Consider the following 21,516-nt stretch of genomic DNA (forward strand, 5'->3'; position numbering starts at 1 on the left):
ACAGTGATGTGTGGAGAACCTTTGTTGCAGAACCTTAGTTCTACAGTTTTGTGAAGCTCCCCTTATGAGTGAACCCCTCTAGGCTCCTCGCAGACAACCCTACACATGCCGGACGTTCCTCTGCACCATTTATTCTGATAGGTCTCCAAACACTGCCCACAATTTTATATGAGCTAGAAATTCACAACTTTCACGGTAATACCAGACTCACTACTGGAAAGCGTGACATGTTCACACAGCCTTCCGTATTTCTTTCAGTGCTTGTTCCTCCAGTGAAAGAGGTTTGCACGTTTGACCAGTCTAGCAGCAGCGTATTATCTGCTTCGGTGTAACTCTTCCTCATTTTCCATGGCAGAAGTTTTTGACGCACGTTGCAAAATTTTCTTGTATCGTACGGCTCGTACTCCCGAACAACGCTATATACTAGCAGGTGCAACCTTTCTGTGGCGTGTTCAAAACATTTTGACCACATCATCCCTTCACGCAGAACACAACCAGACACTAACTCCTTCACTGTAAAAGAACACCACCTACGACTTCTTACACCATGTTATCCACAAATTTTCCGCTTCGAGAAAACACACAAAGTACCTCAAGCGCTTTATCCCACAGAGTCACTCTGCTGCACAGAAAGAGAAGCCATCACGTCAGCCATTGGCGCAATGTCACTCGGCTTCACCATGCAGCACCCACCCATGATTCTCACACCGACCCGATACCAGTCCTTGATGTACTCCCCAAACGGGTCTGCACTCTTCCCATCGGCCTTGCTGTAGAGTTCCGAGTTGTCTGGATACGCCACCATCGGAACCCGCAGTGGTGCCGAATCCGACGCGCTCTTCAGCAGCGGCAGGACCAGCTCGGGCTTGCAGCAGTTGATGCCGATGGCAACCAGCTGGCAGTTGCTGTCTCTCGCCATGCACGTAGCTACGGCTTGCGCGAACGGCTCTTGGTTGGCGATGTCTCGTTCGTCCTGGCAGCTGAAACTGAGCCAAGCCCTCGTGTTTGGAAATTCGCGGAGGAGCTGCAGCAGCGCTAGCGCCTCCTTCTGAACCGGAATGGTCTCAAACGCGAGGACGTCGCAGCCAGCTCCCACCAGGCACTTGACGCGAGGGCGGTGCCAGTCGCGGAGCTCTTCGACGGACATGGTCTCAGCGTACCTCCCATGGAACTCGGAGCCGTCGTAGAGGTAGGCGCCGTAGCAGCCGACGGAGCCTGCGACTAATATTCTGCTCGTACGAGGGTTGTTTCTGTTGAGCTGGTCTTCGTGCGCGCTTCGCTGAATGGCTTCCCGGACGAGGGAGACGCTACGGCCGATTGTATGTTCTGCTTCGTCTACGGACACGCCAAGGTCTTCTTGGATCGCTTGCGTGCTGCCTTGGAAGGTGCAGGTGGTGAGGATGCTGCAGCCAACACCAATATATCCTTGGTAGGCCTACAGAGCAAGAAATGTATTTACACGGACATGATATGAGTAATGGCCATTGTTGTCACAGCATGTGTACATTTCAGTAGAACAGCGAGTTTAGTGAGACTGCTCCTACTGTCATGATGGGGATCCTTTTTTGCTGTACTACTGAACAGAGATGTGCGAATATTGAAATTTTCGAATCGAATACGAATATCTGCAAAATTTTCCTTCGAATATCGAATGTCCCGTCACAGGATGACGGCTTCTAAGAGTAACATTTAAGCCCCGAAAAGCAGCATGGTCACAGTTGCATTCTGCGGATCCTTAGAAAAATGCCCCCAGGACACGCAGGAATGTGTATTAATGCATTGGCTTAGCATAAGGCATACATGCCTACATGCACATGTACAAATTGTTACATGTCAAATTATTTTTACAATGAAACAATGTGCTGTTTTCATGAGGCAAGCCGAAAACCGTAAAAGACTTGCACTTGAAAAATCTTTTATGGACAGTGAACACCTGTGTTGGCATTGTAAGTGCTAGTGAAACAGACAGGATGGAACTAAAGGGCAATGACATATGTACAGAATGTGGGATGGTTTACTCATGAGCACATCTCAAAAGGAAAACGGAGGTATATAGCAAGTGCTCTCTTCTTGCACTGACAATGCCTTCCGCATTTGTCGTGTAGGCAAGAAACTGCACTGTTTCACTGTGCCCTCACGCGTGACGTCACGCGAGACCATCGTTCCTGACAGTAGTGCATAGTTTGGAACAGCGCAGTAAAAGCGGCGAAAATCTGCGCGCGCCTCAAAATTTTGTCGCGAGCAACATCGCTCCTTGCTATCATATGTAACAATATAGTTAGTGCAGTCTCAAATGACTTTGCAGCATTATTGTCGTTCTAGTTCGCAATCGCACAGCGCCGGAGCTGGAGAAACCACGTCGAAATATCGTCACGTCCCACTCCTCGATTATCGTCGTCATCGCACGCGATCATGATTCTATGACTACCACAAATCGAAACCGAAAATACGCGTTCGAGACGCGGGTTTTGGCTGTGCATGCAGGCACGGTGCACAGCGGTGTTCAGTTCCAACAAAATGTCTATATTTAACCGAATTTCACCGAACTGTAGGTCTCACACGAATGTTCAGAATTCGTTGGCTGTCCACTAAAGCCACAACTGTGCTGACGATGCATGAAGCGTACCGCGGTTTCGCGTTTGTCTGGGGCGGGCTTTAATGGCGACTGCACACCACTGCGCGCTAGTTTCGGTTTCGATTACCAGCGACGCATTCGCAGATGAGCGTACCTCGAAAGATCCGGGCTTTGCTTTGCAGTTGTCCTACTATTCATGTTCGCCGCTGTTACCACAACGTACAAATTCCAACACCCCGCAGCAGTCTTGTAGTAAGCTGCTATGATATTCGAAAAAATTGGAATATTCGATCTTTTACGAATATTCGAAAAATTTCGAATATCAAATTTTCGAATACAAATCGAACACCGCAAATATTAGATTCGTATTCGAAAAATTTCGATTACTGTATTCGTACACCTCTACTACTGCATTATAGAAATTACAGATGGAACGAATACAGAATTTTCCGAACACGAATCCAAGGAAGGTTCTGCGAATCCACGAATCTTTCGAATCCTTTCTTAAAAAAGAGTTTAAAAAGCCAGAAAGAAAAAAAAAACCTCTGCTGGAAAGTGTTTTGAAGCAGAATTTGACATAGTATTGATTTAATGAAACACACATTAAATAATAGTTCACTTTCAGGAGAAAACATACCCATATACTACTTCTTAAATGTAATTTATTTGTAACATGTTGTTCGTTGACTACAGGACATACATAAACTCTCGAGTCTGATTCTTTCAATAAAACTAAGAAACAATCAAAAGCAAAACCAGGTTACTTTGAAACTTGTAATGTAACAGTTCCTGCCGGAACTCTTTCAGTCCAGAGCAACGTAAACAAACAAGAAAACAAGAAAACACAGCTGAAAGTTTTAAATTAATGCATATTTTTGTTCAAAAACACTAGCATTCTCACCCGCTCAGGGTCTAGCCTACTGCGTTTTTTATCAGCTATGACAACCAATATGCCGAAGACTCTTTCTGACATTACTGGTCGACGGGGTGTGATCAGGAATTTTTCGATAGTTTCCTAAAATCGGGATATTTTTGGTTGTCCTTCCAGTACCTGACGATGTCCGCAAAGGCCAATCAGGCCTTCGGCAGACTCCGGAGGCACCAATAGACGAGTTCAGAAAATCCCAGAGTGCTTAGCGTCGCTTTGAATTGTGGGAGTTTATTAATACGAGAGAAACGGGTGGCCTCCAAGCTGTTCGGATTTCTCCCCACCGGTCCCATTGCCCACAACATGTCAAGGTCAGCGAAGGTAAAATGTGAAGGATTATTCTTTGTTCCCATGCCCAGTAAGCGCCCAGGATGCAATGCTTGCGCAAAGAGCACTGGGATTTTCTGAACTCGTCTATTTTAAAAACAAACAAACGTGGCCGGTGGATTCGAAGGATTCGATTCGCTGTTTTGGGGAACTGGGATTCGGATTCCGGAATCTCGAATCCTTGATTGATTGATTATTCCGATTGATTGAATCTCGAATCCTTGCCTAGGACTCGAGGATTCGCGGATTCGGTTGGCCCATCTCTAATATAGAAATGAACAGATCCACCAGAGGGCGGGCCGAGCAGGTAGAAGCAAGACTGGGAGGTGGTGGGTTCGAATCCTACCACCGGCTATGCTGTCTCGAGTTTTCCCTGGGTTTTTTCAGACGAATGTCGGCACAGTTCGCCCTGAAGTCGGCCCAGGACGCATTCTAACCCCGTCCGCGAGGCGTCCGTGTATACCGCGATAGGCGCAGACGTTGTGGCCTTTAGTGAGTGGACTTCACGTCCACGACATAGACTTTGGCCCTCGTGCACACGTGACATCAGCCTTGAAAGCAGCGATTTATCCAGACCCCCCCCCCCTACATCGTCATACCCCCCCCCCCCACACACACACACACTCACACAGACACCGAAAAAAAAAAAAAATCTGCAGGAGATACACTAAAATTTTACGAGATTGCGCAATATATACCGCCAAAAGAGACACACCCTTGCGGTGCCCTCCCAAGGACGAAATTGTGGGTACCACCGCTTGAAAGCGAGCCTGTGTGCTGCGATGCATCGGAAGCGTCGCGTACTCCGAATGCAAGCGCGTTTATGAGGAACCTCCGGGTCCGCTGCCAAGGGCTTCCTGGTAATGCATAACAGCGGGCATGATGTGGCATTTTTTTATAATTTGTGGGTCACTTTGCAACCCCCCTAGGAACGTGTCGCGGAAGGGATCTCCGAAGGAGTGGAAGTGACTCTACCCCAAGAACACGCTGACATCCCTCACTCATCCTGAGGATGTCACTGAAGGACCGATATGACATATCCTGGGAATATTCCCACAGGCTCCTCAATTTGTTAGAAAAGTGTTATAAATGAGACTCCAGAAATGATCCTATATGGACAATATCTGGAGACAAAAATGGGATTGCTTCAGGAGCACATTAGGAACTTGTTCTTCTGCACGTAGCTATAGTACATTTTTTTTTGTGTGTGCAAGACCACAAAATACAATATTGTGCCCACGACTACACACTGACCTTGACAATAGCTTCCGGGTCCTGCATAACAACACGCGTTGTCCCAAGAGGGTCTCCGTCAACTTGATATTTCAGCTGCGAGTTGAGGCTTCCATTGAGAATATCCACTTGCCTTTCCATTTTTCTACCCGACTACTTTTACGCTATAAGCGATGTGGTGCTGACGTCTCAAGGTGTTGCGGAGGCACGTGGTCGCGTGACCCGGGCGAAACCTCCTTGTCGACTACTTTTTCTTCCTGATCTGCCTCACATTTTGAGAAATACATGTAGTGTGGTAGCGAGGTCGCGAAACTGTTCTGCAAGGAAATGACGTAGGAAGGTAAAGTACACCTCGATATGTTAGAAAGTTCCGAGTAACCCACTGCTGAAATTTGGCCTGGTGTGCATACACTCTCAGAAAAAAGGGTGGAGCAGTTATACCTTTCAGGAGGTAATATTTGTCGCGTATGTTGCGCCTAAATGGTTGCTAAGTTCTACCTGCTACCTCAGTCTCTGCCACGAATGATAGGGTTACCGCTTCTGGGGGCTTAATCGCTTCATCGTCGTTACCGTCATATACAAGCTAACGAGTGGCGGGAAATTCAAAAATGCGGGCGGGAAATTTAAAAATGTGGGCACGTGATAAAACACGTGCACGGCGCTCTTCGCGTGATACGTGAAGGTCGTGGTACACGTCACGCGCAATGTGTCACGTGCCCACGTTTTTGAATTTCCAGCTACTCGTTAGCTTGTAAGGACCGTAACGACGATTAAGCGATTAAGCCCCCTGATTCGGTGAGCGAGGCGGGCGTATGCCTTTTTGTAGCAATTTGGATATATTATAATTGCTTTTATCACCCTTTTACGCCCATTATCAGGCGCAATGTTGTCTAGGTAGTAACTATAGAAGTTACCACATTTTCACACCTTCTTTTCGTAGAGTGTAGGGTGGAGTAAAAATGATGGACACGTAAAGGATCGCCTTATTAATTTCAGTTAACGAATTAATTAATTAACGAGGAAACAAACATAGACTGAGTATCTCTGGACTCCTACTAACATTACGCACTAAGTCTCGTGCAAGTGCAATGCACCATTTTTGTATATAAAAAAGTTTGACTCATTTTAAATGAAACGCCCTGCAATAATAGTGAAAACAGAAAGTGTGGGACGTATGATGGCATTGAGAATGCCATTTATACCAGCGATTCTCGTCTGAAAGGAAGTCTGGCATGTGAAAGCGATGAAACAGCTTCAAGAATCCCTATCAAGCTCGTCGCGCGTGTGCCCGTTATCACCAATCAAAAGGAAGTGACCCGTTAAGTGTTCCCTCTCTCCTGCCCTCCTCCTTCCTTTCGGGTTTCATGCCTCCTCTCACTTATACGCGTGTGCAAACGTAAAGTTGTCTTACTTGAATACGTATAATTGAATAAGTTCAAATACGTATAAAGCCGCAGTCTGTTCCAACAATCGGTTCTGCCGGCCGATCAGTTCTGTTAGCAGGCATTTCTGCTTAGCTAGAGCTCGACGGCAATTATGTATCCTATTCGCACGTGAGATTAAAGTTACAGGAGTTTTAGCAGGCCGTTGATAACGTGGCTTGCGTCGAACCGTATCAACCGTAACCAATAAGTGGATAAGATTCTGAGTCACGCACCACTGCGATTGGTTCTGATAGGCACGATAACGTTATCAACGGTATACTAAAACTCACTACGTTCAGGAGAACGTAAATGTAGTCATTATCTTGCATCTGCTACTCTTATAAGTGCGCACTAGACATGAAATTGGAGGCATCAACAGGATTGATATTTGTTCTCACTATACGGCCTTCCAGAAAGCCCTTTATCAATCCCTTGGTGAAATCATCTTAATAAGCTGCTGTGCTTTGTTTGTTCAAAGATTCACAACGTATGTGTCATTGTAAAACGTGAAAACTCGTTTCAGTCGTCTTTTATTCCAAAGCTAAAATCGCGTTCTTTCACATATTTGTTGCCACACTTAATCACACCTGCTGTGTGCCAAATGACATGTGAAACGTCTTGTCTGAGTCCTAGATAGAGGTAGCTGGAGTCATTCCATTGAGAATCTTGTAAACATTGATATCACACGGCGAACAGCACTAATCCAAGGTGGCTGCGACACCTTTCGCATATGGTTGGTTTGCTTGTAAGGCTGTACAGACATGTTTATCTCCTACAACCTAACAAGAATAACATTTTAATATTGCGATGCTTTCGCTCTCGTGCCCTTCTTCCCATTCGCAGAAAAATCACGCAAAATGTACACATGGGATGCCGCTGAACTAGGGACTATATAGTTTGCATGTCGGTCGCTAGCTGGCTCTGCGAAAAACTCCAGCGCAACAGGCCCGAGCGAACACTTATCCACTTATCACGGGTTACTTCCTTTTGATTGGTGATAAACGGGCACTGCGCGACGAGCTTGATAAGAATTCTTCAAACTGTTTCGCCGCTTTCAACGCAACGCTTGCGCAACGCAACTAGGTCAAAGACTGAGCTCGTGGACCTCTGCTGGACAACGGGACACGTGTTCGACTACAACGGCGCCGTCACCTTGGCGCGCGAACAGCGGTGGGAACCAAGGGGCGGATCTAGGATTTTTCCGAGGGGGGGGGGGGGGGGGTCCGCTATGGACAAGTGCCAGGTGCATGCTGGGATTGGTCCATTGAACCCTACGTTCAAGTCTGGAATTGAGGGAAGGTCAGGACATCCGGACCCCTCCCCCTCTGGTGAGAACCGAGAAAATTCCTTGAATCGCGGCACATACAAAGGGAGCGAACAGCATGTAATGCCAACCGTGGCCCACTTCTTGGACTGTAACTGTACTCTGGTTTCGGTGCTGCTCATTCTCGTCCCTAGCCTTGCACTGATGATGTCTCCCGCCGCATTTAGGAGACGAAACGTCTAAATAAATTGTTATTTCCCGTTGCGTTAGGTCGGTGACAATTTTTACTCTCCCTTTTTGTAAACAAATGACGTCATAGTGTTCGACAGCGCCACCAGTCTGGTAGAGTTGAACTATATGCTCCAAGCTAGAGACGAGCAAAGTCGCACCCGAAAGCCACGGTCTTGAGGGGATTACGATGGTCCCTGAAAGGGACGCGAGCTTCGGTCCTACTTTTTTTTTTTTTTCAATGGGAGGCGGTGAACTAGCGGTTACCATTCGTGGAACCTAGCCCTCCCCTTCTGATTTCTTTCGTATTTCAGTCTGTCTACCAACGTCATAATGACGTTTCTCGGGTAGCAGCGAGCAATAATTTCGTCATGTACTACTAATGCAAACTTTGCCAACCAATCGCGGAGCGCGCAATGCTCTACGACCAATGGGTATCAACTACAATATCTGACGCCGTGACATCACTGCCGCGAATACGGTGAGCTATTTAGCCAAGCCGCAGTCAGCCGTCTGGCATTCGTCTGGCAGCGCGCTAGGATCTTGGGCACAAACGCTGAATACCAAGAGACAAACACCTGCTTGCAGATGTACACTCATTGCTACGAAACTGCTGAAGTCTCAGCGTTCTACAGGCAGTACAGACCACAACTTCCGTCCTTCGTTGTGCAAGATGCCATTTCGTACATGAATGAGAAGGTAGGTAGAAACGCAAGATGCGTATATTTTGTTAAAACTCTGCGCAAGATTGAGTCAGTGTATGCAGTTAATATGATGTTCACTGAGGTGTAGTTCTGTATCGGGATCGCTCGATTTAGATTTGGAAGTACATGTTTTTGTCAATGTAGAATTCAGCATGCACAGCATAGCACACAGACTTCTTCTAGCTCTGGGATAGCCAGAATTTATTGTTACACAAGACAATACAATAGCTGTGAAAATATCACAAACGACAGATATAAAAACTGAAAGCTATTTCAAAGGACTTGCAGAGGCGCGATTATATTCACCATAGAGCTGAGGATCGCTCGCGAGAAGCCACGCGAAACGGTAAGCGGCAGCAACAAATACTTGTTTCGGCACTTACGTGTCTTTGAAGTTGTGGCGTTCATCACCAACGCACACTACTGCAATCCACAAAGTGTAAACCCATGGGGGGCTCGTTCTAGCAGTCGCAACGTCCGAACAACAAACGGCGCTGAGGAAAGCACAGGTGCACTTCAGCGATCGTGTTCTCGTGCGCTTCGTGGACCTGCCGACTCATGATTTACCGTCTGTAGCTTGCCTTTCTTGCCTTCGGTTAGATTGCGTTCTCACCACCTCGTTACAAGACACTCCCTTGCCTGCTGCCTCATACGAGCTCAATCTACACAAAATCCCATTTCAAATAACATTTCAAATAACCTTTCAATTAGTGATTCACACTGATTATTCCGCTGGCGACTGACGGAAACGCTTCCACTTCCGTGCACTACAATCCTGCACGGATTGCAAAAACAGCTTCAAATGGGAGGTGCAATACTAAGTACCTGTACCATTGAGTACCCCCCAAACATTTGAAATCATGCAAACTATTTTGGACCGCGGATGGGGAAACATGTCCTGTGGTGCCGACAACGTGAGTTGGGAATGATCGTGTCTTATTCATTCGCATTACGCCAATCCATTCAGTTGGCTTCTCATTCCTTGTATTGGTGCACTCTGTGCCACACATGTTAGATCTCGTCAAATCAATTGGATATCAGCGTTTCCCATTGACATCCGTTAGACCAATTCCTTGAATTGGTTCCTTATTCCCTGGGTGCTGTCTTCGCCATACAACATGGTGGAACACGAGGTCGCAAAGGCAGCTTCCCTGCAAACCTCTCAATTCCGTCAATGAGAAATACTCGGCTTATACACATTGAGCGAATTGGCCGTCTGATTTCGCATTGAATCTCATTAAAACTAACCGGGAAAATTAATTGAGATTGTGCCTTCTGTTTCCAACAGGGATGGTTGTCCTAAACCAGCCTGCTGCTACAAACTTCTGTGTTTACAGAACATTTAGATCACAGAACCCTCCAAGCCGGCTCAGTAGCTGATCTAATGTGGAGCAAGCAGGCACATTATGAGTCAGGGGTGTCGCATTGTTGTACCACATAACAGAATTCTTGCTCGCTGCTTCGCAATTTTGTACAGCCGTTGCTCACTAGGCTGTTATCTGGATTATGTGTATTGCCTCTATAACTGATAAGAGAGGATACAAACGCTGTAATGTTGAAATCCCTGGTGAACATGAGTTTGATGAACGATGTCTTCTCGTTTCGTCTCTCAGCACTAATCGTTTCAGGTGCCCAGTTTGCAATTAGCTTTCATTCACTTGTATCGTGAGCAGAGCGTCGAACCGAAACGGAACCGAAAACCGCTATTTACTGTAATTACTAGCTCCAACCTGGAGCTGAACCGGCACCGAACCAATCTAAAAGCTTCGGTTACCGGTTCGGGTTGGTGTGTGGTGTGGGGATTCAAGCAGTCTGCCTGCCTAGATTGGCAGCACGTTGCTCTGGGAAGGGATGAAAGGCGGGCCCTGTTGGTCGAAAAATATAAATAATGCATAAAACAAATGTAACTAAGAGATCTTGTATCATTTTTAGTGGCTGCCGCTAACTTTGTAGCATATTAGAACCTCTGACAGGTTCTGAACCGGTTTACAGCCTCCGAACCGGTTCATCGAACCGATATATGTGAACTTCGGAGCTGAACTGGAACCGAACCTTTATGGCTGAACCCGAAACAAACCGAAAAACGTTTCGGTTCGACGCTCTGACTGTGACCTTCTACCCCGTGCTTCCAATAACGGACATCCTTTTGCAGTTGCCATGCCCGCAGCCCTTGTGTCTGGACGTGGGATGTGGACCGGGTCAGAGCACCGAATTGTTCTGCCCGTTTTTCGAAAGAGTGGTTGGGATAGACGTCAGTGAAACTCAAATCAAGGAGGCGGAGGCGAAGAAGCAGGCACGGAATGTGTCCTACCAGTACGTACAAGATTTCAGTCTTTGTTTGTAATGTGTGTTATTCACATAATGCGTGTTTAGGGTTCTTCATTTTCGGGTTCTGCCCGATTTTTCACGATAGTTCAGACACATGGTACGCGTAACGGAAATGTGGTGAATGCCCGCGACACTTTTTGTATTAGTGAACCCAGAGACTGCTATAGATGAACACACTCGAAATAAGTGTGGTCTGCAGTAAACCTTGCATTGTAATCATGCACTTACCCTTCTATTGCTGTGCTGCAGCACTAAGGCCCAGTTTCACCAACGCTGGTTCACTTTGAACTAAGTTCAAGGGTTGGTAAAACTTGAAGTTAGCACTCATATTATTTTTTACAAACGTTAACTACTTACGTGATGAATGTTTGAGTGACAGTAACCCCTGAAATTATACCCCTGACACATGGACACGTTATAAATCCTTTCCATTAGGGGTCCTTTAAGGGATCCAGCTGCAAAGGACACCTTCGTGGAATGAGTTCATGCCGGTGACACACGGCACGGGAGAACTCCTTTTGGTCTCTCGTATGAAAAACCTGCTCGGAGATGTTGCGCTAGATATTTCAATTAGAACTAGCCTGCACGTACGACACAGTAATGGTAAACGTAACAATACGACCAGTTAATTCAAAATATGTTCTGCAACTGCAATATCTGCACGCAGACTTCGAGTACTCGAAAAATGAGAGCACTGTCTAACCTTCGTTCGAGAGCATTGGCGTCATATCGCCCTTGGTTCGAGGCTATGCAGACGAAAAGGAGATCACGGATCTCGGTTTCCCAAAATGACTGCTTCATAAATGGAGATTCTCTTATGCCGTGTGTCACGCAACGCCTTTCCGTTAGGTGTCCCGTTGCGTAAAGGAGTTCAAACATGCCTGTGTGTCAGGAGTATTAAGCATGAAATTCAAGGCCGTTGACCTCTGTCCAATTGTTAATTGGCATTAGTGAAACCGTGCATAAGTGACATTAAGCAAAGGGAAGCTCTCCAAAGGACCCTGCTTCGCAAAAACTTGACAATGTTTGCCTGTAACAACTTCCTGCTATGGGTACTGTAGTTGGCAACAATGTATTGACGGGATCATTCTGAATAAAGATGGCATATGAACGCACCTTGGACCGGGGTGAGACACTGCAGTGGTGTCAGAAGTGGGATTCGAACCGTGAAGAAACAATACTTTGGAAGAAAACCTACCTGTCACAAACAGCGGAAGTACGGACACCACCTCATTGAGTTCTACAAGTCAACATTACTCTGAAAGACTGTACCCCGCACGAGAACGAAGTTATCACAGTGAACCTTTGTGACTTTGTTACATAGCTTATAGCCTCACTGGCAATTCAATTTTTCACCAAACAATGCGGAAGTTTAATTTCCATGTATCGTTAATTTGTTCGCTTAGAATCTCGCGTGTGCCACTCCCGAATTTATTTTCACAAGGAGAATAGTGTAGTATTCCAGATGTTCTGTCATCCGCAGCCTATACCCAGACTACCAGTTGGCAACAATGATTGACGGGATCATCCATCCATCCATCTGAATAAAGATGGCGTATGAATGCATCTCGGACCATGCTGAGACACTACACAGGTACACGCATCTTTTGAACTGCATGTGATACGCCCCGGCTAGGCAGAATGACTGTGTCTCATGATGAAACGAGCCTGAGCGATGGGCAACGTGAAATAGACGAGCCCTGAGCTTCATTGTGTATTTTCGTCTATATCTTGTTGCCGATTGCTTGTTTCATCATGGATTTCGTCCACCAGGTGAATTTATGCTAGTTTAACTGTGTCTCATTACGGCCTACGCCTCAAGCACAAGCTTTTCGTGTGTGTCATTGCATACACACAGCTCATCATGGCCAAATGGGGTCCAACCTTCCTAGTCAACAAGGCCTTGTCTGCTCCGGGGTTAGTCAATATGTAGGGCATAGAACAAAATGCAGGCGCGGACCTGTAGCCTACTTGTTTGTAACATTTTGCTGAGCTTGGGATGACAATGGTACAATGACAACAATGATTACAATGTGTACTGATGGCACAATTACGAGTTAAGGAGAGACTTTCCCTTTGCGAGACTTTCACTTGAATTACACGTTGCGTTTTATGCATCTTTTGTTTTCGTTTGTATTGCCTCGTCTGTGCTGGCGTACAGAACGCACAATTAATTAAAATATTTATTTATTGTAATACAGGAACTGACAGGCATCTCTGTGAAGCAGCCCTGCACGATAGCGTAGATATCAACGACGTAGTCTCTCTTCTTATTCCAGGGCAGGTCCGGCAGAATCTCTTCCATTTCCGGACAACAGCGTTGCAATGATTGCCGCTGTGAATGCACTTCACTGGTTTGACATGAACACCTTCTACAAGGAAGCAACTCGAATTTTGCAACCGGACGGTGTCTTGTTGGCGACAATATTCCATCTGCGTAAAATTCTCGTGCCTGGTCTGGAGAATGTTCTTGATGAGGTGGGTTGGCTGAGCTTGAGTTGACTGTGTTTGTGTGTTTGGGATTGCCCGTTGTTTACCCTCTGTTGACCTCCATTTCTGTACTATGTTTACAACAAAGTGCACAGAGGTACATACTGCCGAGAGTAGTGCTTCTTTTATAGCAAGCCGCAGAAAGGTGGAGCAAGTTGAGATGTTGCACTTGCATAAAAATAGTTATGGATCAACCTCAGTCAGAGGTTGAGTATGCAAACTGTAAATGTTGTCACTCCACATTCCACACTTTCGTACATAAATTAATAGTTTTATATTCTTCAGGAGTACATGACATAATCATGTGCTCTGACGCAGTGGCGTCACTGCAGGGGTACATGGCCTAGGGTACTAGGGTACGCGTCACCTGGTGCGGGAGGTATTTGCGTCACCCCCGCCGTATAATGTGTCTTTCTCCATCCAGACGGTACACATTAAAAAAAGATATTATACCACAGGCAGAAAAAAAAATTCGCAGAGGTCTCCTTATGTCGCAGCAGAGAAAGGGAGGTACTGATGCAGGGCGTCATCCCCTTCTGTCGCGTCACCCGGTGTGGACCGCCCCCCACCGCACCCCTTAGTGACGCCGCTGTTCTGGCGCCTATCTCCTAGCACGGGCAAACGATCTCAAACTTGAATATCCGTGCGGGGTCAACTCTCCTTGTCTTCCTTCAGACCGCTGCATATCCGTACAACCCGCTGCAATGGAAAATAATAATAATAATAATAATAAAAGTCTAACTAGGGCTGTCGGTGCTCCTTTATATTCTAATACTTTTACGGCAAGATTAGATTACAAGAATTTTCTACTTTCGTTCCCTGTAATTCTTGTCTGAGTCTGGAAGCTGAAGTCCGGATAAACGAGAACAAAATACGTGGAGGAAAATCCGTTCCCGTGCCTTTTGTCCGGATACTGTGGGATCCGGATAAATGAAGTCCGGATAAACGGGGGTCGACTGTACTTTCATGGCACCACTACGTGTGACATACCGAGTTTGGAGTGCATTGTCTGACATGATCTTACAATTGTGCTTTCAGTTTCGAGATGACAACTTCCAAGCTTATCGTACTTCCCAACACAACTATTTTGATGGATACGCAAAGGTTGACTTTCCATTTAATGATGTCAGAAGGTATTGCCACGAACTTCATATGACTAGGGTACCCTGGATGCTCTGTGAACCTAATGTGCCCATTTCTACTTTACAGGAAGGATGAAATGGTGAGTCGTGAGATGCCGTTGTCGGCCGTGATCAGTACCGTCAAGACCTGGAGCTTAGCTGTTAAGATGCAGAAGGAGGACCCGGGAAAACATGGAGAAATCTTTAAATCGCTGGAGAACAGGTTGGGCACTTGAACCACTTTGAGCCGACCACCATCCAGAACAACAATGTTCTCGTCCCTGATTTGTTGAAAACTGGAGGTGGGGCCTATTTTGTAGCCATAATGCCGTGCATAATGGTTATATAATAGGCTCCGCCTCTCGTTATCAACAAATCTGGAGCGATAACGTTGTCGTTGCGGATGATGGTTGGCTAGGAGCGTGCTATATGAGGTGAACATAACGTACCTATGAGATTCGTCTATACAAAAGGTGTCACAGCCAACAAGTTAAAATCGCCGTTTGGAACAGGCACAATCGGCAAACTAGCTTGGTAGGGTTCATAACCCCTTTAAATATGTGTCCCAGAGCTTAGAATTTTAGTTTCCGCTCTTGGAAAATTTCCCAAGACCTTCCACGCTCCTTTAATGCAGACGGACACATCAGTTCCAGTCGATTTCGAAGCTACAGTGCCACTTAGTTCCTCGTGAACCAACGACCACGGTATCGAAAACCCTGCACGAGATAGTGGCGTAGTTTGAGCTTCCGTTATTCAACGGAGCTTGAGTTCCGTTATTCAACGGAATCCGTGACAAGAGCAGATGCCAGATGTTGAGAGTATGCCGGAACTGCTTCTCTAGAAAAACAAGGAAACGTCACTCCCTAAGAACCAATGAGGGTGTGACGTTGAGGAAAGGAATGCAGCAGCTGTGCAGACGTCACAGAGTTATTGGGACGGCGCCTTTCCTCTGAGCATCGCCCTGTCGTTCCTCCGCTTAGGATGTGACATCACGCTTCTCGAGCCTCCGCAGCTGCTGAAGGTTGCACTGATCTTCTAAAATAAAAAAAAAGCATTTTAAAAAGCACTTTTGGGATGAAAAGATTAGCCAAGTAGGTTGTCGGCCGATGCCAAACATAATGCTGTCTGTTTCCTAGATGGGTTTCTGTATGCGACCGTCCCTTTAAAGTGCCACTATCATCATCCCTCACAAATTAATCAATCAGTCATCTTCACTCAAACACTCAGCAAACATAACCCGCAAAACTGGCAGATCTTGTAGATCTTTGTTTCTTCTGAAGCATTAATGTCACGTGATTTTTCTTTGTGCAGGGTATTGTCGCATCTGAAGGGAGGCGATGCGGAACATTTGCAGATTGGGATGAAGGTGTACTATGTACTTTGTCGGAAATGATATTTTATAGCGTTTTGTTTGGTAATAAAATCATCTGAGATTCCCTGCAGCGGACTGGGTTGATGACGTCGTCAAGTGAGATTGCCGAGTCTTCATTCCTCATTCAGTCCTGAAAAACACGTAGGGAAAATCTCTAGACAGAGAGCTCGCATATTTCCACTCATTTATGTTGTTGACAGGTCCAAAATTTCATGTAACATTTTGGTGTTACAGTTTGGTACAGAGTTAAGCTATTCAGTTTCGTTTTACTAATTGATTAAATAAAATGAATGAAAAGTAAATAAAGTAAATTCTGCACCCAGAAACTGTCTAAAAATGGCTTCAGGATGGTACAGCATGCGCCAGGATACGGCGAGTGCTCATTACGGAACAACAAAAGGTTATTTACCGGGTATTTACACGAGTGGCATTCCCCAGAATACTCCAAGCGGAAGATGCGAAAAACGTCATAGGTTTTTGTTGCCACGTGAGCATGAGTGTTGCATGAGAATATAACTTCATACATTACTGCCACCGTGACAAAAAAAAAATGGGTCCTTTGCATTGTTTCTTCTGGACGGGACGAAGTTTGTTGCGCATGCAGTTTTGTTTTTTAAGTAAATAATTATATGCCGATAGGCAATTATGAACTTGTTACGCAAATATGTAGGAACGGTACCTACCTTCATATTGTAGATCGTGCTGTTCATGCAAGCCGTCACCATGAGTTGCGCCTTGATTTTCATTTCCTCCTTGAACGGAATTGCATATTTCACATTGACCAGTCAGAATATTCTATGTATATGTATTCTATGATTTTTCGTGTGTACAATTTACTCGTTCCGGGACATTCCATCGAACGCCATTTCGTTGAAAATAGACTTTTCATCGAATAGGTGGACGCCGCTTTTTCTTGCGGCAACGTGTGAAATTCATAAAAGGCTCTCCTGACATAACTTCTGTTACTCCGATCTGGAGACCTTAAAGGGAGGCTCCGCGACAATCCGAAACTACAGTCAGACCTCGTTTTATGAACCCTCGATATACGAATTCCCTCAACTTACGAACGAGCCAAACTTTTTCCGTGTATTTTGACCTCGTTTTACGAACCCTTGATATCCGAACTATGAACGGATTATGAGGGAACGGACCCAACGTATCCATGCCATGACCTCGATATACGAATGGGCGTTATGAACGTACAGAGGACAGGCCAATGGACCGGAGGATAATGAATGTTCCTCAGTACATGCTGCCAAGGTCAAAGATACAATGTCCCAACGCCACTATACTTTCCACAAACATGATTCACCATTTCCTGTAAGAATATTGTTCGGGCGTTTACAGCCGAATGATTGTGAGTTTGGACCAGGTCTCCGAGATGGAAACATCTTGACGTTCCAAGAAAGCGTTCAGTCCTGACAGCCGGTGACAAGCGTGATATTTGCCGTTGGAAACAGTCTCATCCGCGCGCGATACGGTACTTTGAGGACAGGGTGCATGAGTCAAGTGTCACACTTCTGTCATCTCTTCTAAATAGGATAAACTCTGCAGAAAGTATGGTGCAAAGCACAATTACGCAGTATTTTCAAAAATAAAACTTATTCAAATCAATTTCCCGTGGTTTTGTAAGGTATTTGTGCACTGCAGACCTCGGACCTCGATTTACGTATACCTCGTTTTACGAACGATTTTCTGAGAAACGAAGGGTGTTCGTAAAGCAAGGTTTGACTGTATTACAATGACTGTGTAAATATGTTCGATAGATTCTTCCGAAATGAGAAATAAAGTTGGTTTGGCAGTCGGGGACTCATAGATTCGCCAAAAGAGCCGGGAAGCTCAAAACGAAACCGAAACTTCTAAAGGTTCCCTCTCCTACCGCCTGTACCCCCCCGTGACGTCACCGGTAGGCTCGTGCGGGCCACCGGCTGTTTTTCGGGCACGCGCTTTGTACCTCTTCGTGGGCGACATGGATGATGAGTCAGTTGCTTCCTCGATTTCCTTCTAAAATGTTCACCAGCGGTAAAACCAAAACCTACAGAAAGCCGTACACGAGGAATACCGATGAGGTGAAGCACATTGTTGCCGGACTGCTTTTCCGTGGAGGCGAGCGCGTAGTGACTCAAAGGAAAATATTCGTGTTCTAATTATCTGTGCCACTTGGTGATGAGAAGTTGTATTCACTGAAGTATGTAACGGTACGGATTGATATCGCACCGTTACCTCAACACGTTTTTGGTGCGTTTAATGCTAAACTGTGTTCGATGAAATGGGCGGACACCCAATTTACGCTATCAAGTTTGCGCTGCCCAAGCAGAGCTTTCAAGTTTCACGTGTACAGCCTTGTTACGTTCGGGAACGTCGCTCCAGTGTTCACAATGGGAACACACCACTGTCCGCGATCTTCGGAAGACCCTGCTTGGGAGCTCCATCCACTGCACTTAAAATTTCAGTTGAAAAAAAAAAACGTGCATTACGCATTTACTCACGCTCTGGGTCGGAAGTAACAGACGTAGCTGCAAAAATGAGAGATCGTTATTGTATAGCTATATCCCGTAGCTCCTAATACGAATAAAAAATAGACATCAACACAACACACAATAAACATGCGCACACACAGACATAAAGAGAAATAAATACGAGAAAGAATGGGATAAAAGTCGTCATACAATTCCATTGTCTTCCTGCGAGCAGTTATTCCCCCAGTCATTCCATGCAAAGTCTGCATCCGATTGGCCGGAATCATTGGATGCCTTTCTCGTGTTGAAGTCTTCTAGCATCTGCAAAACGTCGCGTATTCGTTGATATCGCACGAATCTTAGGACCTGGTTGGGCGATCGCCCCTCCCTCAAAACTTCAGTTTATACATTGAATTTCACTCTCCTCCCTCCCCCACTGCGCGCTCACACAAAGAAACCGCCCCTCCCAAACCGAGGTTCTGGATCCGCCCCTGAGCAGAGCCGGTCTTCCACTGTTTACTGCTATTACTCTTTGCCTTCCTTACTATACGTAACAGCTGGATGGTCTTCACTCCGTCAGCAACCTTTTCAAACCACGGTACGCTGACACGTGATCGGTAGACGAAGCTATTCCTCCACTGTTTCCAGACTTTTGACGGGGATGGGCTACTCCTTGTGTTGCGGGGTTCTCGCGCTTCTCTTATACATAAATGTCTCTCTGAAAACAGAAGAGCGCGAACAGATGCGCGAACATCACAGTGATGCGGAGCGGAACTCGAAAACAGGTCACGTGTTGGACGGGAAACAATGGCGGTTTTGAGTCGAGCGACCGCCAGAGGATCTCCACGCGTCTAACTGGAAAGCGCCGCTTCTTGGGTTTCCTTCCTCCATGATTTCAAATAGGTTGCAGCGATTCGCCGAAGCAGACGACTTAATTCAATGGCGTATCATGACTAAGCCTGTGATCGTTAATCGACGTGACGCATAGCTAGACATATAGGATTCATGACCTAATCACATCCATGCTTTCAGCTGCGGTAGCCATGGGCGCAGCCATCTGTAGTCACAAGCTTTCTGGGTATGACATGTACGCGGACCATTCATGTCGATGTAGCGAACTGGTCTTCTTTAGAGGAGGTGGTGTGGTGGCACGTGGTGCTAGAGAGGGAAGAGGAATCGAGCAGTTCAGATGGCGTTTGCTGGTCTACGTCACATCGTGGTCTACGTCAAGGGCGAAGGCAAGCTTATACCCACTACCTACCCAGTATCGGTATTGCTCATCTTCAGGGTAACCTTACTACTTCGCGTTAGAAAATTCGACATGACAGGCAGCAATGGGACATAATGGACAAAAACAAGCTTCTGGAGGACGCTCTTACTTTTGGCTGTAGCACGTGGATGGTGCACTGGAATGCGGAGTGAAAAGCTGTATGGTTGACCTCTGAAATAACGACAAGCAGCATGCTTCGTTTGTCTTCTCTTCTATCATAGATGAAAGCGAACAATACACCAAGAGTATCGTGCGCTATTAACCACACTCTTAGAAATGAACTTCACCACATAGCACGCTCCTAGCCAACCATCTCAAATGATAGCGTTATCTGCCCCGATTTGTTGAAATTCGGAGGCGTACGCCTTTTTTGTGACAATTATGAACAGCATAAGTGTCACAAAAAAGGCGTACGCCTCCCGTTTTCAACAAATCAGGGCAGATAACGATATCATTCGAGATTATGGTTGGCTAGGAGCGTGCTATGCGGTGAAGTTCATTTTTAATAGTGCAGGAACACACTCCAATTACTAACAGATTTTCAAAGGCTTGCACACTTACCTTCTTGAATTCATCGTGGAACGTACATTTGGTGACCTGAAGCTACCTTACATACGGCAAGCATGGCTAGGTGACGGGACATGGTTACCCTATTTGCCTGAGTTGTCTCTTGCCGTAAACTCCCAATTATTAATTGACCCTACACTCTTAAAAATGAACTTCACCGCATAGCACGCTCCTAGCCAACCATTATCTCGAATGATATCGTTATCTGCCCTGATTTGTTGAAAACGGGGGGCGTACGCCATTTCTGTGACACTTATGCTGTTCATAATTGTCACAGAAAAGGCGTACGCCCCCTGTTTTCAACAAATCAGGGCAGATAACGATATCATTCGAGATAATGGTTGGCTAGGAGCGTGCTATGCGGTGAAGTTCATTTTTAAGAGTGTATTTGCAACTACAATGATATCTGGAAGGGCCCTTCTGCTGGTTTGACCAATATAATTACGGTTCCTGCTTTTCGGAGTTTATTGTTTGGCACATTCGGACAGTGTTTTGCGGAGTTTATTATTTTCCCGAATTTCGGAGTTTTTCGACGTTTACTTTTAACCGCTGACTTATAATAACCGAAATTCGGAGAAAAAGCGATGGCTGTCGAACTACATACCCACAGCAGAAGAAGGTGTATGAGTGCATCTTTAGAACAAAGCCGGTTGGAAAGTTGCATTCATTTTCGATTGTATGTCAGGTCCCCGAGGGTAAAACCCCTTTTCGCTTTGGAATAAAAGAAGCTTGACCGCGCATCGCTCAGTGCAGCGTCGTGCTGTGAATGTTTGCATAGTGACCAAATTTTCTCGCGTGATTTTCGAAATTCTTCGGACACCCCTCTCCTCCAACACACACACACGGCACGGGGCTGACAGGGTATGCATGATTGACATTATAACACGTGACACAAAATCGCGCATTACTTACCACTGCACTGATAACCGACGCATAACGACACAAGTCCCAGTCCTAATAGAAGTCCCAGCATCACTCAATAGCTTCTGGCACGAGTGCTATACGCGCGGCTGCGATGAATGCAAAACAGTACGAACGGAAATGACAAGGCTCATTATTATTTAAGCGATGTTTGCTCAAGAAGCATGTGGTTACACTTGCGCCACAGGGCAAGCACGAGCGATGATAAATCGTCGTTAGAGTACAGCTACAGTGCTTCCAGGGCAATATGCAGAGCCTGAAAGTCCCAGTATTTGTGTGTCATATATGCCAGTTGTGCTCGTGCA

At 45.9% G+C, this 21,516-nt stretch overlaps 3 protein-coding genes across 6 annotated transcripts; 1 reads left to right on the forward strand and 2 right to left on the reverse strand.

The window, feature by feature from the left end:
- Positions 1-111: 111 nt before the first annotated feature.
- LOC135370541 (homocysteine S-methyltransferase YbgG-like) lies at positions 112-5,324 on the reverse strand. The gene is made up of 2 exons (XM_064604321.1): positions 5,085-5,324; positions 112-1,435 (listed from the first exon to the last, which is right to left on the reverse strand). The coding sequence occupies exons 1-2, from the start codon at positions 5,202-5,204 to the stop codon at positions 602-604; spliced, it is 954 nt and encodes a 317-aa protein (XP_064460391.1). The 5' UTR covers positions 5,205-5,324; the 3' UTR covers positions 112-601.
- Positions 3,792-16,064, forward strand: LOC135370542 (putative methyltransferase DDB_G0268948). Of its 3 annotated transcripts, none has more exons than XM_064604322.1 (6): positions 3,792-3,824; positions 10,836-10,996; positions 13,291-13,489; positions 14,540-14,634; positions 14,711-14,845; positions 15,934-16,064. In XM_064604322.1, exons 1-6 carry the CDS (start codon positions 3,807-3,809, stop codon positions 16,013-16,015), a joined length of 690 nt encoding a protein of 229 aa, XP_064460392.1. In that variant the 5' UTR covers positions 3,792-3,806; the 3' UTR covers positions 16,016-16,064. The 3 variants fall into 3 exon arrangements, with proteins under 3 accessions (XP_064460392.1, XP_064460394.1, XP_064460393.1); XM_064604324.1 differs by lacking the exon at positions 3,792-3,824 and adding an exon at positions 8,455-8,678; XM_064604323.1 differs by lacking the exon at positions 3,792-3,824 and adding an exon at positions 12,495-12,605 and having other exon boundaries at positions 10,907-10,996.
- Positions 15,692-21,291, reverse strand: LOC135370544 (uncharacterized). 2 transcript variants are annotated; one of them, XM_064604325.1, is made up of 6 exons: positions 21,203-21,291; positions 19,833-19,894; positions 18,664-18,774; positions 18,484-18,510; positions 16,678-16,746; positions 15,692-16,124 (listed from the first exon to the last, which is right to left on the reverse strand). In XM_064604325.1, exons 1-6 carry the CDS (start codon positions 21,261-21,263, stop codon positions 16,119-16,121), a joined length of 336 nt encoding a protein of 111 aa, XP_064460395.1. In that variant the 5' UTR covers positions 21,264-21,291; the 3' UTR covers positions 15,692-16,118. The 2 variants fall into 2 exon arrangements, with proteins under 2 accessions (XP_064460395.1, XP_064460396.1); XM_064604326.1 differs by lacking the exon at positions 21,203-21,291 and adding an exon at positions 20,285-20,324 and having other exon boundaries at positions 19,833-19,935.
- Positions 21,292-21,516: the final 225 nt, after the last annotated feature.

This window comes from Ornithodoros turicata, chromosome 10 (genome assembly GCF_037126465.1).
Source record: "Ornithodoros turicata isolate Travis chromosome 10, ASM3712646v1, whole genome shotgun sequence".
NCBI classification, from domain to species: domain Eukaryota; kingdom Metazoa; phylum Arthropoda; class Arachnida; order Ixodida; family Argasidae; genus Ornithodoros; species Ornithodoros turicata.

Coding starts and splice junctions, on each gene's coding strand:
- LOC135370544 (XM_064604325.1), bottom strand. CDS start 21,263: ATGCTGGGACTTCTATTAGGACTGGGACTTGTGTCGTTATGCGTCGGT. Junction 18,775..19,832: donor TCCACGTGCTACAGCCAAAA/GTAAGAGCGTCC, acceptor GACGTTTTGCAG/ATGCTAGAAGACTTCAACAC. Junction 16,747..18,483: donor TGTTACTTCCGACCCAGAGC/GTGAGTAAATGC, acceptor ATTCCGTTCAAG/GAGGAAATGAAAATCAAGGC.
- LOC135370542 (XM_064604324.1), top strand. CDS start 8,568: ATGTACACTCATTGCTACGAAACTGCTGAAGTCTCAGCGTTCTACAGG. Junction 13,490..14,539: donor TGGAGAATGTTCTTGATGAG/GTGGGTTGGCTG, acceptor TTGTGCTTTCAG/TTTCGAGATGACAACTTCCA. Junction 14,846..15,933: donor TTTAAATCGCTGGAGAACAG/GTTGGGCACTTG, acceptor TTCTTTGTGCAG/GGTATTGTCGCATCTGAAGG.
- LOC135370541 (XM_064604321.1), bottom strand. CDS start 5,204: ATGGAAAGGCAAGTGGATATTCTCAATGGAAGCCTCAACTCGCAGCTG. Junction 1,436..5,084: donor ACCCGGAAGCTATTGTCAAG/GTCAGTGTGTAG, acceptor CTTGCTCTGTAG/GCCTACCAAGGATATATTGG.